The 16,701-nt window shown below is 59.3% G+C and overlaps 2 protein-coding genes and 1 pseudogene across 3 annotated transcripts in view; 1 reads left to right on the forward strand and 2 right to left on the reverse strand.

The window, feature by feature from the left end:
* SPTBN4 (spectrin beta, non-erythrocytic 4) overlaps positions 1 to 13,063 on the reverse strand; it is a 55,197-nt gene extending 42,134 nt beyond the window's left edge. The window contains 1 exon segment of the mRNA XM_064402167.1: positions 12,865 to 13,063. The gene's annotated coding sequence lies outside the window, so the exon portion shown is untranslated.
* Positions 188 to 3,342, reverse strand: LOC135288779 (uncharacterized). 2 transcript variants are annotated; one of them, XM_064402173.1, is made up of 2 exons: positions 1,649 to 3,342; positions 188 to 1,586 (listed from the first exon to the last, which is right to left on the reverse strand). In XM_064402173.1, exon 1 carries the CDS (start codon positions 3,084 to 3,086, stop codon positions 2,028 to 2,030), a length of 1,059 nt encoding a protein of 352 aa, XP_064258243.1. In that variant the 5' UTR covers positions 3,087 to 3,342; the 3' UTR covers positions 188 to 1,586; positions 1,649 to 2,027. The 2 variants fall into 2 exon arrangements, with proteins under 2 accessions (XP_064258243.1, XP_064258242.1); XM_064402172.1 differs by having other exon boundaries at positions 1,634 to 3,342.
* LOC135288783 (zinc finger protein 850-like) lies at positions 2,579 to 16,324 on the forward strand (annotated as a pseudogene).
* The last annotated feature ends 377 nt before the right edge of the window (positions 16,325 to 16,701 follow it).

Here is a 16,701-nt window from a genome sequence, read left to right on the forward strand (position 1 = left end):
CCAGTGGGGGGGGGGGGGGGTCTCCTCTTCCCCGATTTTTTTTTTTATTTTTTGATTTTTTGGGGGGGGGGTGGGGGAGGGGTCGCCGCCGCCGCCGCCGCCGCTCCCGCCCCGAGCGCGCGACGCCGCCCGCGCCCCTCCCCCACCCCGCCGCGCGCCCCTCCCCCCCCCAAAAAAAATTCCCAAAAAAAAAAAAAAAAATTCCCGAAGCGGGACGGGGATCGGGATTTCTGTTAGCCCGGGATTGCCTTTATCTCAAAATTCCCGTTATCCCAAGATTCCCGTTATCCTGAAATTTTTGATATCCCGAAATTCCCTTTATCCCAAAATTCCCTTTATCTCAAAATTCCCATCATCCCAAGATTCCTGTTATCCTGGAATTTCCTCGTTATCCCAACATTCCCTTTAGCCCAAAATTCCCGTTATCCTGGAATTTCCTCATCATCCCGAAATTCCCATTATTCTGATATTCTCCATTTTCCCGTTATCCCAGTACTCCCATTATCCCCATTATCCCACTCTCCCCATTATCCCAGTTCCCCCCATTATCCCAGTTACTCCAGTTCCCCCCATTATCCCAGCTCCCCATTATCCCAGTTCCCCATTACCCCACTCTCCCCATTATCCCAGTTATCCCAGTTCCCCCCATTATCCCAGTTCCCCCCATTATCCCAGCTCCCCGTTATCCCAGTTCCCCATTACCCCACTCTCCCCATTATCCCAGTTATCCCAGTTCCCCCCATTATCCCAGTTCCCCCCATTATCCCAGTTCCCCATCATCCTGTTCCCCATTATCCCAGTTCCCCATTATCCCAGAATTCCCATTATCCCAGTTACCCCAGTTCCCCATTATCCCCGTTATCCCAGTTTCGCCCCGTTATCCCACTCTCCCCATTATCCCAGTTATCCCAGTTCCCCCCATTATCCCAGTTCCCCCCATTATCCCAGTTCCCCATTATCCTGTTCCCCATTATCCCAGTTTCCCCATTATCCCAGAATTCCCATTATCCCAGTTACTCCAGTTCCCCCCATTATCCCAGTTTCGCCCCGTTATCCCACTCTCCCCATTATCCCAGTTATCCCAGTTTCGCCCCGTTATCCCACTCTCCCAGTAATCCCAGTTCCCCATTATCCCACTCTCCCTATTAACCCAGTTCCCCATTATCCCACTCTCCCAGTAATCCCAGTTCCCCATTATCCCAGTTCCCAATTATCACACTCTCCCAGTTATCCCAGTTCCCAATTATCCCACTCTCCCCGTTATCCCAGTTCCCCCCTAATCCCAGTTTCCCCGTTATCCCGTGCTCCCCAGTTATCCCAGTTCCCCATGATGCCTGAGAGACTGGGATGCTATGGACTGGGATAACCCAGACTGGGATAACCCGGACTGGGATTATATGGAACTGGGATAACCCAGACTGGGATTATATGGAACTGGGATCCTATGCACTGGGATAAACTGGACTGGGATCCTATGGAACTGGGATCCTGTGGACTGGGTTAAACTGGACTGGGACAACCCGGACTGGGATGCTATGGACTGGGATAAACTGGACTGGGATAACATAGACTGGGATCCTATGGAACTGGGATCCTATGGAACTGGGATAAACTGGACTGGGATCCTATGGACTGGGATCCTATGGACTGGGATCCTATGGAACTGGGATAAACTGGACTGGGATCCTATGGAACTGGGATAAACTGGACTGGGATCAACTGGACTGGGATCCTATGGAACTGGGACAAACTGGACTGGGATCCTATGGAACTGGGATAAACTGGACTGGGATAAACTGGACTGGGATCCTATGGAACTGGGATAAACTGGACTGGGATCATATGGAACTGGGATAAACTGGACTGGGATCATATGGAACTGGGATCCTATGCACTGGGATGGAATGGACTGGGATTTTACTGGACTGGGATAAACTGGACTGGGATCTTATGGGACTGGGATCCTATGGAACTGAGATCCTACGGAACTGGGATCCTACGGAACTGGGATAAACTGGACTGGGATCCTACGGAACTGGGATAAACTGGACTGGGATTACATGCAACTGGGATAAACTGGACCGGGATAACCCTGACTGGAATGCGATGGACTGGGATCCTATGGACTGGGATGCGATGGACTGGGATAAACTGGGCTGGGATAACCCTGACTGGGATGCGATGGACTGGGATAACCCGGACTGGGATGGGATGGACTGGGATAAACTGGGCTGGGATAAAATATGGGACTGTATGGACTGGGACGCTGTGGATTGGGATCCTATAGGGTGGGACCACACAGACTGGGATGAACTGGTTCTCAGTTTATATGGATTAGGATCCAACACACTGGGATCACATGGACCGAGACTGGACAAACTGGGATGGAATGGAAGAGGCGGGGAAAAGGACCGCGAGAAGGGCTGGAAAAATGGGAAGGAGGCGGGGACAGGGAGGAGAAGGAGGAGGGATGGAATAGAGGGGAGAGGGAGGAGGAGGAGGGGTTGAAGAGGAGAAGGAGGTGGGGTGAGGGGGGAGGAGGAGGAGGAGGCGGGGGGATGGCAGAGGAGGAGCGGGAGGAAGAGGAAGAGGAGGGCCAAAGGCGGGTCCGGGCTGAGCAGGAGGAAGCACGCGGCCGAGCCCTCCGTGCATTCGCAGCCCCCACCTGTGGGATCATCGCCCCCATGGCGCAGGTGAGCGGGGAGGGGGAGCTCGGCCCAGATATCCCGGGGGTCCCTGGGCTGGGGTGGGTTTTTTTGGGGGGATGTTTGGAGAATGAAGAAGTGCGAGGCTGAGCGGAAAAGGCCCCTCGGGGGGACATCGGGGGGTGGCGGTGGCGGCTGGCGGCAGAGGCAGCCTGGAGGAGCAGAGCCCTGTGTCCCCCAGGAGCCCAAAGTGGGGAGCCCAGAGAGGGGGGAGCGCCGCCATGGGCGGGAGCCTGCAGAGGCTGGAGAGGGGCAGGGGGGACTCCTTGGAGCCCCTGCAGCCCGGAGCAGAGCAGGAGGGGAGAAGGGAGCCCAGAAGGGAGCCCGAAAAGCCCCGGCAGCCCTGAATGGGCAGAGCGAAGAGGGGGCAGCTTTTGGCATTGCTGGCACTGCCAGCAGCCTGGGGAGGGCGGGCACCGAGGACAAGGGGGACCCCAATGCCAGCGTGACCCCAGCAGCTGGGCCAGGGGGAACCCCAACAGCAGAGGGGAGGGGAGCAGGGACGGGGAATTCCTGGGAGGCTTTTTAGGGCTGAACCTCGGTGTTTGGGAGGTTTTTCTGGAGCCCAGATCCCAGGTGAGTTCTGGGGATGGACTTGGGCAGAGGGACCTTCAATCTCAACGTGCTCATACCTTGTTTTCCCCAAACCAGGATCTCCCATTCCCAACCCCTGGGAGGCTGTGAGGAAGAGGAGGATGCCCCAGGAGACGGAGGCAGGTGAGGAGGAAGTCAGTGCCCCTTTGGCCTCTGTGCTGCTCCATCTGCCAGCCCAGCAGGGCCCCGGCTGCAGGACAGCCTGGGGGCATCTCCTTGGCCTTGCCTGTGGCCCGGAGGCAAATGCCATCCTGTCCTTGTCCTTCCTCCCCCAGAGCAGGAGCTGAGCATGGAGAGCAGGGAGGACAAATCCCCGCGGCAGAAGCTGGTGGCAGAGGCCGTTTTGAGCGGCTCCACGGCGCAGGAAGCCAACGGGGAGGAAAAGCCCCGGAGATGCCGCACGAGGAGGGGCTGCAAACGCAGCTGGCGGGGATCTGAGGGGGAAAGAGCCAGCCTGGGCCGGGAAGGCGGCCGCAGATGGAGCCAGAGCTCGCAGCTGGTGGTCCGTGAGCAGCTCCGTGATGGGGAGAAGCCCCACACGTGCGAGGAGTGTGGGAAGGGCTTCAGGTGGAACTCCCACCTGATCAGACACCAGAGGATCCACACTGGGGAGAGACCCTACGAGTGTGGGGAGTGTGGGAAGGGCTTCAGCCTGAGCTCCAGCCTGATCAGGCACCAGAAAATTCACAGTGGGGAGAGGCCCTATGAGTGTGGGAAATGTGGGAAGAGCTTCAGACAGAGGTCCCACCTGATCAGCCACCAGAGGATTCACACAGAGGAGAGGCCCTACGAGTGTGGGGAGTGTGGGAAGAGCTTCAGAGACAGCTCCCACCTGAGCAAGCACCTGAGGATCCACACTGGGGAGAGGCCCTACGAGTGTGGGGAGTGTGGGAAGAGCTTCACACAGAGCTCCAGTCTCATCAGCCACCAGAGAATCCACACTGGGGAGAAACCCTACGAGTGTGGGGAGTGTGGGATGAGCTTCAAACGGAGCTCTCACCTGATCAGCCACCAAGTGATCCACACTGGGGAACGGCCCTACGAGTGTGGGGAGTGTGGGAAGAGCTTCACACAGAGCTCCAGTCTCATCAGCCACCAGAGAATCCACACTGGGGAGAAACCCTACGAGTGTGGGGAGTGTGGGAAGAGCTTCAGAGAGAGCTCCGGTCTGATCAAGCACCAGAGGATCCACACTGGGGAGAGGCCCTACGAGTGTTCCAAGTGTGGAAAGAGGTTTCAGACCAGCTCCAGTCTCCTCCAGCACTATCAGAGTCACACAGAGGAGAGGCCATTCCTCTGCCCCGACTGCGGGAAGGGATTCAGGCAGAACGGCACCCTGGTCACCCACCGGCGCATCCACACTGGGGAGAGGCCCTACGAGTGTGATAAATGCAGGAAGAGGTTTCAGACCAGCTCCAGTCTCCTCCTGCACTATCGCATTCACAGAGAGGAGAGGCCCTTCAGGTGCCCCGACTGCGGGAAGGGATTCAAGCAGAACTCCAACCTCGTCGTCCACCAGCGCATCCACACCGGGGAGAGGCCCTACGAGTGTGGGGAGTGTGGGAAGAGCTTCTCCAGCAGCTCTACCTTGACCCGACACCAACGGAGGCACCGGTGAGGGAAGCCCTGCGAGTGCCCCGAGTGCGGGAAGAGCTTCGTGCGCTGCTCCAGCTCCATCCCCCACTGCAGGACCCACGCTGGGCACAGCCCTGCTGACCCACATTCCCTGTGATCCATGATGGGAGCACACCTGGCTGCTCCACTTTCTGGTTTGGCCTTAATGTTTTTTTCTCTTCTCAATCTTTGCAGTCCAAACGCCAAGTGGGATGGATCTGTTACTTCAGAAAAACTCAGTCCCACTGAAAACAACTCAATTGTTGAATTAAGGCTCAATAGCAGCAGAGATTTGCTTCTTCCCACCTCAAACAACTCAATCCCACAACAAAGTCACTCGACTCCAAAGCCACCAGGGTGACGTGGGGTTAGAATAACACTGGGACAAGTGGGATCCCAGTTTAGTGCGGAGGGACAGGGATTGCGTGGGGCTGGGGGTGTGAGATGTATTTGATAGCAAATAAAACTCTCAGACTTACTGCTTTCTCTCCCGTCCATGCTCAGTCCCGTGCAGTTCTGTTTGCAGAGTGCGGCCTCCCAGAGTGTCCCCTCACAGTTGCCGCCCTTGGCCTGAGCCCGCCCCTTTCCCCTCACGGTTCGGCCATTTCCTTGCCCCCTTTCCCCTCACGGTTCCGCCCTTTCCTCGCCCCCTTTCCCCTCACGGTTCCCGCCCTTTCCTTGCCCCCTTTCCCCTCACGGTTCCCGCCCTTTCCTCGCCCCCTTTCCCCTCACGGTTCCCGTCCTTTCCTTGCCCCCTTTCCCCTCACGGTTCCGCCCTTTCCTCGCCCCCTTTCCCCTCACGGTTCGGCCCTTTCCTTGCCCCCTTTCCCCTCACGGTTCGGCCCTTTCCTTGCCCCCTTTCCCCTCACGGTTCCGCCCTTTCCTTGCCCCCTTTCCCCTCACGGTTCCGCCCTTTCCTTGCCCCCTTTCCCCTCACGGTTCGGCCTTCGGGAACGGGGCAGGAGGAGGAGGAGGGAGGGAGGAAGAGGCCGAGCAGCAGCAGCAGCAGCAGCAGCAGCAGAAGAGCAGAGGGAGAATCTGGTGGCCCTGGCGCTCCCTGAAGCCGCCGCAGCCCCGGGAGCATCGCCCCCCATCCCGCAGGTGCCCGGGGAGGGGGAGCTCGGCCCAAAGATCCCGGGGGGTCCCTGGCTTTGGGGTTTTTTGGGGGGATGTTTGCAGCTGGCAGGGCTCCAAAGCCCAGCCGCAGATGGCCCTCGGGGGGACATCGGGGGGTCCCCGGGAGGTGTTTTTGGGGGGTCCCGGGGCCGGCAGTGGCTGCTCCCAGTATCAGCCCAGTCACTCCCAGTTTGAGCCCAGTTGGTCCCTGTGCTATTCCCTTGCCCTCTGAACAGAGAGAAGCTGTGAATCGAGCAGGGAAGACAGACAACATAATTCTTATCTCGCCTGTGGTGCTGCAGTAGAGTGCACTGTGGAGGTGGTTTCTCCAGAGCGAGGATGTTTTGTTGCCTTGGCCTGGCAGGGCCAAGAAGGTGTGTGTGTGTCGGGCTGTCACGAGACAGTCCCGAGAGAGTCAGGAGATGAGCGCAGCTCTGTGCCCTTGTGAGCGAGGCTGAGGGCAAGGCAGATTCAGTTTGGATGCAACAAGTACAGTACAGAATAACAAAGTCATTATTTAGCCTTCTGCTGCTGGAGTCAGATGCATCATTCTCTCCCCTCCATCGGGGCTCGCCCGTGCATCGATAGGTGCCCCCGTGTGCTTCCAGTTTCCTCAGCACTCCCAGTATGAGACCACTCACTCCCAGTAAGAGCCTGGTCACTTCCCCTCACTCTCTGCCGGATCCCACTTGCTCCCAGTATCATCCCAGTTGCTCCCAGTATAATCCTGGTCACTTCCCCTCAGTGCCTGGGTCATCCCAGTTGCTCCCAGTATAATCCTGGTCACTTCCCCTCAGTGCCTGGATGATCCCAGTTGCTCCCTGTGAGAAAAGGGTCATTTCCCCTCACTCTCTGCAGCATCCCAGTTGCTTCCAGTATGAGCCCAGTCACTCCCAGTCGTTCCCTATGATGATGCAATTTGCCCCCAGCACGGTGGCAGTTGCTGCCAGTTCCTCCCACTTTCATCCAGCGTGTTCCCAGTACTCCCAGTTGCCCCTAGCATACTCCTCCTCATTACCAGTGAGGTCCCAGTATAATGCCACTTGCTTCCAGTCTCTCCCAGTATGGTCCCAGCTGCCTCCAGCACGGTTCCAGTTGCTTCCTAGATGAACCCAGTCAGTCCCAGTATGATGCCATTTGCTCCCAGTCAGGCCCAGTATGGGGGATGATGTGCAGGGTCTGTTCCCAGTCACTCCCAGATACTACCAGGCTTAGTCCAGTCACTGCCAGTAGGATCCAAATATGGCCCCAGTTGCTCCCAGTTGCTGCCAGAATAAACCAGTTTTTCTCTGCATGGTTCCAGTTGCTCTCTTTCAGCCTCACCTTCATTGCAGTCACTCCCAGTATCTCCCAGTGTACCCCAGTTCCCTCCAGCACCTCCCCAGTTCCTTCCAGCATGATCCCATTTGCTGCCAACCACTCCAGGTCAGCCTCAGTGATTCGCACTCACGGCCAGTACGATCCCAGTCACCTCCAGCACGATCCCAGTAGAAGCCCCGATGTTTCCAATCCCCCCCAGCATGCAGCCAGTCACTCCCAGTACCTCCCAGTAGCACCCAGCATGATCCCAGTTGCTTACAGTAGCTCCCAGTTGCGCTCATCATCATCCCAGTCACTCCCAGTAGATCCCATTTTCCCCTAACATGGTCTGAACTGCCCCCAGCAGGCTCCTATTCAGTCCCAGTATGACCCCAGACTCCATCAGTGGGATCCCAGTCTGCCCTGGCATGGCAGTAAGATCCCAGTATGAAGTCAGGGCAAACCCAGTACAACCCTAGCATGACCCCAGTATGATGCCATTATGGCAGTACAAACCCACTATAGTCCCAGCCACTCCAAGTATGATCCCAGAGCGATCCCAGTGGAGCCCAGTCCCTGGCAGTGCTGCCAGCGCTGGGATCCCGCAGCCCTCTGAGCGTTCCCCGCTCCCGGCTGTGCCGAGAGGAGCCCCAAGGGCTGGCAGTGGCCAGGCAGGCTCCCCAGCAAGGCCCAGTTTGGATGGGGGGCCCCCAGTTGTCGCAGTTTGCCTCTCCTTTGGCCCGGGCCGGCTTCCCCCCTTCTCCGCAGCGGCCGGGAGCAGCCGAGAGCCCCGCGCTGCCCGTGCCGAGCTGTGCCGGCTCCAGCCCCGCTCCTGCCGCGGGCTGCGAGGGCTCCGGGAACGGGGCAGCGAGGGGGTCGCTGCTGCTGCGGGAGGAGGAGGAGGGAGCCAAGGGCAGCGATGAAGGAGGAGGACGGAGAGGCGGGCACAGGGAGGAGGAGGAGGAGGAGGAGGAGGCGGGGGGATGGCAGAGGAGGAGCGGGAGGAAGAGGAAGAGGAGGGCCAAAGGCGGGTCCAGGCTGAGCAGGAGGAAGCACGCGGCCGAGCCCTCCGTGCATTCGCAGCCCCCACCTGTGGGATCATCGCCCCCATGGCGCAGGTGAGCGGGGAGGGGGAGCTCGGCCCAGATATCCCGGGGGTCCCTGGGCTGGGGTGGGTTTTTTTGGGGGGATGTTTGGAGAATGAAGAAGTGCGAGGCTGAGCGGAAAAGGCCCCTCGGGGGGACATCGGGGGGTGGCGGTGGCGGCTGGCGGCAGAGGCAGCCTGGAGGAGCAGAGCCCTGTGTCCCCCAGGAGCCCAAAGCGGGGAGCCCAGAGAGGGGGGAGCGCCGCCATGGGCGGGAGCCTGCAGAGGCTGGAGAGGGGCAGGGGGGACTCCTTGGAGCCCCTGCAGCCCGGAGCAGAGCAGGAGGGGAGAAGGGAGCCCAGAAGGGAGCCCGAAAAGCCCCGGCAGCCCTGAATGGGCAGAGCGAAGAGGGGGCAGCTTTTGGCATTGCTGGCACTGCCAGCAGCCTGGGGAGGGCGGGCACCGAGGACAAGGGGGACCCCAATGCCAGCGTGACCCCAGCAGCTGGGCCAGGGGGAACCCCAACAGCAGAGGGGAGGGAGCAGGGACGGGGAATTCCTGGGAGGCTTTTTAGGGCTGAACCTCGGTGTTTGGGAGGTTTTTCTGGAGCCCAGATCCCAGGTGACTTCTGGAGATGGACTCGGGCAGACGGACCTTCAAACTCACCGTGCTCATCCCTTGTTTTCCCCAAACCAGGATCTCCCATTCCCAACCCCTGGGAGGCTGTGAGGAAGAGGAGGATGCCCCGGGAGACGGAGGCAGGTGAGGAGGAAGTCAGTGCCCCTTTGCCCTCTGTGCTGCTCCATCTCCCAGCCCAGCAGGGCCCCGGCTGCAGGACAGCCTGGGGGCATCTCCTTGGCCTTGCCTGTGGCCCGGAGGCAAATGCCATCCTGTCCTTGTCCTTCCTCCCCCAGAGCAGGAGCTGAGCATGGAGAGCAGGGAGGACAAATCCCCGCGGCAGAAGCTGGTGGCAGAGGCCGTTTTGAGCGGCTCCACGGCGCAGGAAGCCAACGGGGAGGAAAAGCCCCGGAGATGCCGCACGAGGAGGGGCTGCAAACGCAGCTGGCGGGGATCTGAGGGGGAAAGAGCCAGCCTGGGCCGGGAAGGCGGCCGCAGATGGAGCCAGAGCTCGCAGCTGGTGGTCCGTGAGCAGCTCCGTGATGGGGAGAAGCCCCACACGTGCGAGGAGTGTGGGAAGAGCTTCAGTAGGAACAACCACCTGATCATCCACCAGAGGATCCACACTGGGGAGAGACCCCACGAGTGTGGGGAGTGTGGGATGAGATTCAGCCGGAGCTCCCACCTGATCAGGCACGAGAGAATCCACACTGGGGAACGGCCCTACGAGTGTGGGGAGTGTGGGAAGAGATTCAGCCGGAGCTCCGAGCTGATCCTGCACAAGAGGAGCCACACTGGGGAGAAACCCTACGAGTGTGGGGAGTGTGGGAAGAGCTTCAGACAGAGCTCCAATCTGATCATCCACCAGAGGATCCACACTGGGGAACGGCCCTACGAGTGTGGGGAGTGTGGGAAGAGCTTCAGACAGAGCTCCAATCTGATCAAGCACCAGAGGATCCACACTGGGGAGAGGCCCTACGAGTGTTCCAAGTGTGGGAAGAGGTTTCAGAGCAGCTCCAATCTCCTCCAGCACTATCAGAGTCACACTGAGGAGAGGCCATTCCTCTGCCCTGACTGCGGGAAGGGATTCAGCCAGAACGGCAACCTGGTCAGCCACCGGCGCATCCACACTGGGGAGAGGCCCTACGAGTGTGATAAATGCAGGAAGAGGTTTCAGACCAGCTCCAATCTCCTCCGGCACTATCGCATTCACACAGAGGAGAGGCCCTTCAGGTGCCCCGACTGCGGGAAGGGATTCAAGCGCAACTCCACCCTTGTCACGCACCGGCGCATCCACACTGGGGAGAGGCCCTACGAGTGTGATAAATGCAGGAAGAGGTTTCAGAGCAGCTCCCATCTCCTGCAGCACTATCGCATTCACACAGAGGAGAGGCCCTTCAGGTGCCCCGACTGCGGGAAGGGATTCAAGCACAACTCCAACCTCGTCAGGCACCGGCGCATCCACACCGGGGAGAGGCCCTACGAGTGTGGGGAGTGTGGGAAGAGCTTCTCCCAGAGCTCTACCTTGACCCAACACCAACGGGGGCACCGGTGAGGGAAGCCCTGCGAGTGCCCCGAGTGCGGGAAGAGCTTCGTGCGCTGCTCCAGCTCCATCCCCCACTGCAGGACCCACGCTGGGCACAGCCCTGCTGACCCACATTCCCTGTGATCCATGCTGGAAGTACATCTGGCTGCTCCACTTTTTGGTTTGGCCTTAATGTTTTTTTCTCTTCTCAATCTCTATGCAGTCCAAAAGCCAGGAGGCATTGACCAGTTGCTTCAGAACACCTCAGTCCCACTGAAAACAACTCAATTGTTGAATAAAGGCTCGACGCCACCTGAGATTGCTTGTTCCCAGCTCAAAAAGTCTAAATCCAACTCCAAAGGGTGTCGACTCCACAGCGGAGAGGGAGAGATGGGGTTCAAAGCAGATTGGCAGAGCTGGGATCCCAATTTGGAACGGTGGGATGGGGATTGCGTGGGGCTGGGGGTGTAGCATGTATTTGATAGCAAATAAAACTCTCAGACTTACTGCTTTCTCTCCCGTCCATGCTCAGTCCCGTGCAGTTCTGTTTGCAGAGTGCGGCCTCCCAGAGTGTCCCCTCACAGTTGCCGCCCTCGGCCTGAGCCCGCCCCTTTCCCCTCACGGTTCGGCCCTTTCCTTGCCCCCTTTCCCCTCACGGTTCCCGCCCTTTCCTCGCCCCCTTTCCCCTCACGGTTCGGCCCTTTCCTTGCCCCCTTTCCCCTCACGGTTCCCGCCCTTTCCTCGCCCCCTTTCCCCTCACGGTTCGGCCCTTTCCTCGCCCCCTTTCCCCTCACGGTTCGGCCTTCGGGAACGGGGCAGGAGGAGGAGGAGGGAGGGAGGAAGAGGCCGAGCAGCAGCAGCAGCAGCAGCAGCAGAAGAGCAGAGGGAGAATCTGGTGGCGCTGGCGCTCCCTGAAGCCGCCGCAGCCCCGGGAGCATCGCCCCCCATCCCGCAGGTGCCCGGGGAGGGGGAGCTCGGCCCAAAGATCCCGGGGGGTCCCTGGCTTTGGGGTTTTTTGGGGGGATGTTTGCAGCTGGCAGGGCTCCCAAGCCCAGCCGCAGATGGCCCTCGGGGGGACATCGGGGGGTCCCGGGGCCGGCAGTGGCTGCTCCCAGTATGAGCCCAGTCTCCCAGTGGTTCCCTATGATGACACAATTTGCTGCCAGGAAGATCCCCGTTGCTCCCAGTTTCATCCATTGTGTTCCCAGTTCTCCCAGCTACCCCTAGCATAGTCCTACTCACTCCCAGTGTGGTTCCGCCCTTGGCCTGAGAGGGGCAATTGTGGGAATCCATGGGATTCGAGGATTTTAGGACAGTTGGGAAAAAGAAAGGCCTCAGAGACAGTAAGGATAGTGAAATGCTAAAGCAGCAGAAAAGATATATTGGCAGTAGCCAATACATGAGAACTAGAACAATAAAGCTGTGCAGTTTGACTTTCTAAGTTGCAAAAAGTCTATTTTAGTAAATATTTAGAAGGTCAAATATGAATGGGGCTCTGTGCTTTTTCTCTTAGAAATGAGCCATCGTATGAGAGAAAAAGCTGCTACTGTTTTAACCAAAGCTCCATGTGGCTGGACAGAACTACTGTCAATATGCTTTTGCTCGATGGAATTGGCTGAAACTGGGCCTGAGACTGTCTTAGAGTGTGTTGAGACATGAAGTTTCCTGGGGCTGCTGTGTGGACAGCGAGCTGCTGGCATGGATGCATTGCCAGAGCCCTGCACTGGGGCTGCTGCTGCTGAAATGAACAGCTCACGGCGCTGTTCAGGCGTGGCCCCGTTCCGCTCGTGTCTGTGTATAAACGGCCACGCCAAGCGCTGCCCCTCTGTGAGCAGAACGTGAGACTAGGATAGAAAAGGAAATCTTGGAAAAACTCGGGCAGCGGAGGCCCAGGTTGTTAAACAGGAGGAATGTATCATCCCCTCTTTGTCTGCATCTGATGTCTTTGTAAGTAATCTTTGTCTAGGGGCTTCCTGGGTGACAAAAATGGGAAATCAGTTATCTAAAACAGAATGGGACGTTTTTTACCAGATTCAGAAAATATTACAGGATAAAGGACGTTCAGATATCTCAAAAAATAAACTGAAAGTCTTAATAGTCTGGGTAAAAGCAAACACTCAAAATATAGACTTGCAGTCTGCTTTTACCTTTGTTTTTTGGGATCAAATGAGCTAGAAAAATCTATAATCTGTTCTCTCTCCAAAAGGACGAGGCAGGGAGCAGACTCGTGCCTGTTTCCCGGGCTTTGTTAGAGTGTTTTAAACAAACTGACTGTAACACAGACATTTCCAAACAACAGAACAAAGTACCTTGCTCAGACCCTTGAAATCCAAGCAATGCCTCCCGAGTCACCGTCCTTTTCCGTGGCAGTGTCGGGCTCCCCTGAGAGTTCCTTCCCTTCCGCAGCGCCCGGTGCTTTTCTCGGGAACGATTCCGGTGTCGGCTCCTCCGGAGGCTGCGACCCGGAGCAGCTTCCAGCTCGGGCCGCGTCCCCGCTTTCTGCCGGCCCTGTCAGCGTCTCTGCAGGTGAGAGCAGTCCTTCGCCGCTCCCTCTGGGAAGAAAGGAACTCTTGCCGTGTCGGGAAATATGTTCGGAATTTTCCTTGCGTTCCGGGAATGAGACCGAGCGCGAGTTCTGTTCGGGGGCGGGGGGTGCGAGCCGCGCGAAGGCGGGAGATGAGCATTGACAGAGGTCTTGTGATAAAGGAATTGCGTGTTCTGAAAGTGTGCAAGCAGGGATGGACGAGACGGGCTCGGGGTCTGCTTGGCCTGCTCGGGGGCTGTGGGGGTCACTCCTGCCACTGCTTCCTTTGAGCGTTCCCCGCTCCCGGCTGTGCCGAGAGGAGCCCCAAGGGCTGGCAGTGCCCAGGCAGGCTCCCCAGCAAGGCCCAGTTTGGATGGGGGGCCCCCAGTTGTCGCAGTTTGCCTCTCCTTTGGCCCGGGCCGGCTTCCCCCCTTCTCCGCAGCGGCCGGGAGCAGCCGAGAGCCCCGCGCTGCCCGTGCCGAGCTGTGCCGGCTCCAGCCCCGCTCCTGCCGCGGGCTGCGAGGGCTCCGGGAACGGGGCAGCGAGGGGGTCGCTGCTGCTGCGGGAGGAGGAGGAGGGAGCCAAGGGCAGCGATGAAGGAGGAGGACGGAGAGGCGGGCACAGGGAGGAGGAGGAGGAGGAGGAGGAGCGGGAGGAAGAGGAAGAGGAGGGCCAAAGGCGGGTCCAGGCTGAGCAGGAGGAAGCACGCGGCCGAGCCCTCCGTGCATTCGCAGCCCCCACCTGTGGGATCATCGCCCCCATGGCGCAGGTGAGCGGGGAGGGGGAGCTCGGCCCAGATATCCCGGGGGTCCCTGGGCTGGGGTGGGTTTTTTTGGGGGGATGTTTGGAGAATGAAGAAGTGCGAGGCTGAGCGGAAAAGGCCCCTCGGGGGGACATCGGGGGGTGGCGGTGGCGGCTGGCGGCAGAGGCAGCCTGGAGGAGCAGAGCCCTGTGTCCCCCAGGAGCCCAAAGCGGGGAGCCCAGAGAGGGGGGAGCGCCGCCATGGGCGGGAGCCTGCAGAGGCTGGAGAGGGGCAGGGGGGACTCCTTGGAGCCCCTGCAGCCCGGAGCAGAGCAGGAGGGGAGAAGGGAGCCCAGAAGGGAGCCCGAAAAGCCCCGGCAGCCCTGAATGGGCAGAGCGAAGAGGGGGCAGCTTTTGGCATTGCTGGCACTGCCAGCAGCCTGGGGAGGGCGGGCACCGAGGACAAGGGGGACCCCAATGCCAGCGTGACCCCAGCAGCTGGGCCGGGGGAACCCCAACAGCAGAGGGGAGGGAGCAGGGATGGGGAATTCCTGGGAGGCTTTTTAGGGCTGAACCTCGGTGTTTGGGAGGTTTTTCTGGAGCCCCGATGGCCGGTGAGTTCTGGAGATGGACTCGGGCAGAGGGACCTTCAATCTCAACGTGCTCATCCCTTGTTTTCCCCAAACCAGGATCTCCCATTCCCAACCCCCGGGAGGCTGTGAGGAAGAGGAGGATGCCCCGGGAGACGGAGGCAGGTGAGGAGGAAGTCAGTGCCCCTTTGGCCTCTGTGCTGCTCCATCTCCCAGCCCAGCAGGGCCCCGGCTGCAGGACAGCCTGGGGGCATCTCCTTGGCCTTGCCTGTGGCCCGGAGGCAAATGCCATCCTGTCCTTGTCCTTCCTCCCCCAGAGCAGGAGCTGAGCATGGAGAGCAGGGAGGACAAATCCCCGCGGCAGAAGCTGGTGGCAGAGGCCGTTTTGAGCGGCTCCACGGCGCAGGAAGCCAACGGGGAGGAAAAGCCCCGGAGATGCCGCACGAGGAGGGGCTGCAAACGCAGCTGGCGGGGATCTGAGGGGGAAAGAGCCAGCCTGGGCCGGGAAGGCGGCCGCAGATGGAGCCAGAGCTCGCAGCTGGTGGTCCGTGAGCAGCTCCGTGATGGGGAGAAGCCCCACACGTGCGAGGAGTGTGGGAAGAGCTTCAGGTGGAGATCCGACCTGATCAGGCACAAGAGGAGCCACACTGGGGAGAGACCCTACGAGTGTGGGGAGTGTGGGAAGAGCTTCAGCCTGAGCTCCAACCTGATGAAACACCAGAAAATTCACAGCGGGGAGAGGCCCTATGAGTGTGGGGAGTGTGGGAAGAGCTTCAGAAGCAGCTCCCACCTGATCAGCCACCAGAGGATCCACACAGAGGAGCGGCCCTACAAGTGTGGGGAGTGTGGGAAGAGCTTCAGAGACAGCTCCCACCTGAGCAAGCACCTGAGGATCCACACTGGGGAGAGGCCCTACGAGTGTGGGGAGTGTGGGAAGAGCTTCAGAAGCAGCTCCCACCTGATCAGCCACCAGAGGAGCCACACTGGGGAGAGACCCTACGAGTGTGGGGAGTGTGGGAAGAGCTTCAGCCACAGCTCCAATCTGATCAGTCACCAGAGGATCCACACTGGGGAGAACCCCTACGAGTGTTCCAAGTGTGGGAAGAGGTTTCAGAGCAGCTCCAATCTCCTCCAGCACTATCAGACTCACACAGAGGAGAGGCCATTCCTCTGCCCCGACTGCGGGAAGGGATTCAGGCAGAACTGCGCCCTGGTCAGCCACCGGCGCATCCACACTGGGGAGAGGCCCTACGAGTGTGATAAATGCAGGAAGAAGTTTCAGACCAGCTCCCATCTCCTCCTGCACTATCGCATTCACACAGAGGAGAGGCCCTTCAGGTGCCCCGACTGCGGGAAGGGATTCAGGTACAACTCCAACCTCGTCACCCACCGGCGCATCCACACTGGAGTGAGGCCCTACGAGTGTGGGGAGTGTGGGAAGAGCTTCTCCCAGAGCTCTACCTTGACCCAACACCAACGGAGGCACCGGTGAGGGAAGCCCTGCGAGTGCCCCGAGTGCGGGAAGAGCTTCGTGCGCTGCTCCAGCTCCATCCCCCACTGCAGGACCCACGCTGGGCACAGCCCTGCTGACCCACATTCCCTGTGATCCATGATGGGAACACACCTCGCTGCTTGTCCTTTTGGTTTGGCCTTAATGTTTTTTTTTCTTCTCAATCTCTATGTAGTCCAAAAGCCAGGAGGCATCGACCAGGTGCTTCAGAACACCTCAGTCCCACTGAAAGCAAGGGAATTGCTGAACAAAGGCTCGACGCCACCTGAGATTGCTTGTTCCCAGCTCAAAAAGTCTAAATCCAGCTCCAAAGGGTGTCGACTCCACAGCGGAGAGGGAGAGATGGGGTTCAAAGCAGATTGGCAGAGGTGGGATCCCAATTTGGAGCGGTGGGATGGGGATTGTGTGGGGCTGGGTGTGTGGGATGTATTTGATAGCAAATAAAACTCTCAGACTTACTGCTTTCTCTCCCGTCCATGCTCAGTCCCGTGCAGTTCTGTTTGCAGAGTGCCGCCTCGAGAGTGTCCCCTCACAGTTGCCGCCCTTGGCCTGAGCCCGCCCCTTTCCCCTCACGGTTCGGCCCTTTCCTTGCCCCCTTTCCCCTCACGGTTCGGCCCTTTCCTTGCCCCCTTTCCCCTCACGGTTCCGCCCTTTCCTTGCCCCCTTTCCCCTCACGGTTCGGCCTTCGGGAACGGGGCAGGAGGAGGAGGAGGGAGGGAGGAAGAGGCCGAGCAGCAGCAGCAGCAGCAGCAGCAGAAGAGCAGAGTGAGAATCTCGTGGC

This window comes from Passer domesticus, chromosome 35 (assembly GCF_036417665.1).
Source record: "Passer domesticus isolate bPasDom1 chromosome 35, bPasDom1.hap1, whole genome shotgun sequence".
Classification (NCBI taxonomy): domain Eukaryota; kingdom Metazoa; phylum Chordata; class Aves; order Passeriformes; family Passeridae; genus Passer; species Passer domesticus.

Bases quoted from the DNA above. Each gene is read 5' to 3' on its own strand.
- LOC135288779 (XM_064402173.1), bottom strand. From the start codon at position 3,086: ATGCCAAAAGCTGCCCCCTCTTCGCTCTGCCCATTCAGGGCTGCCGGG.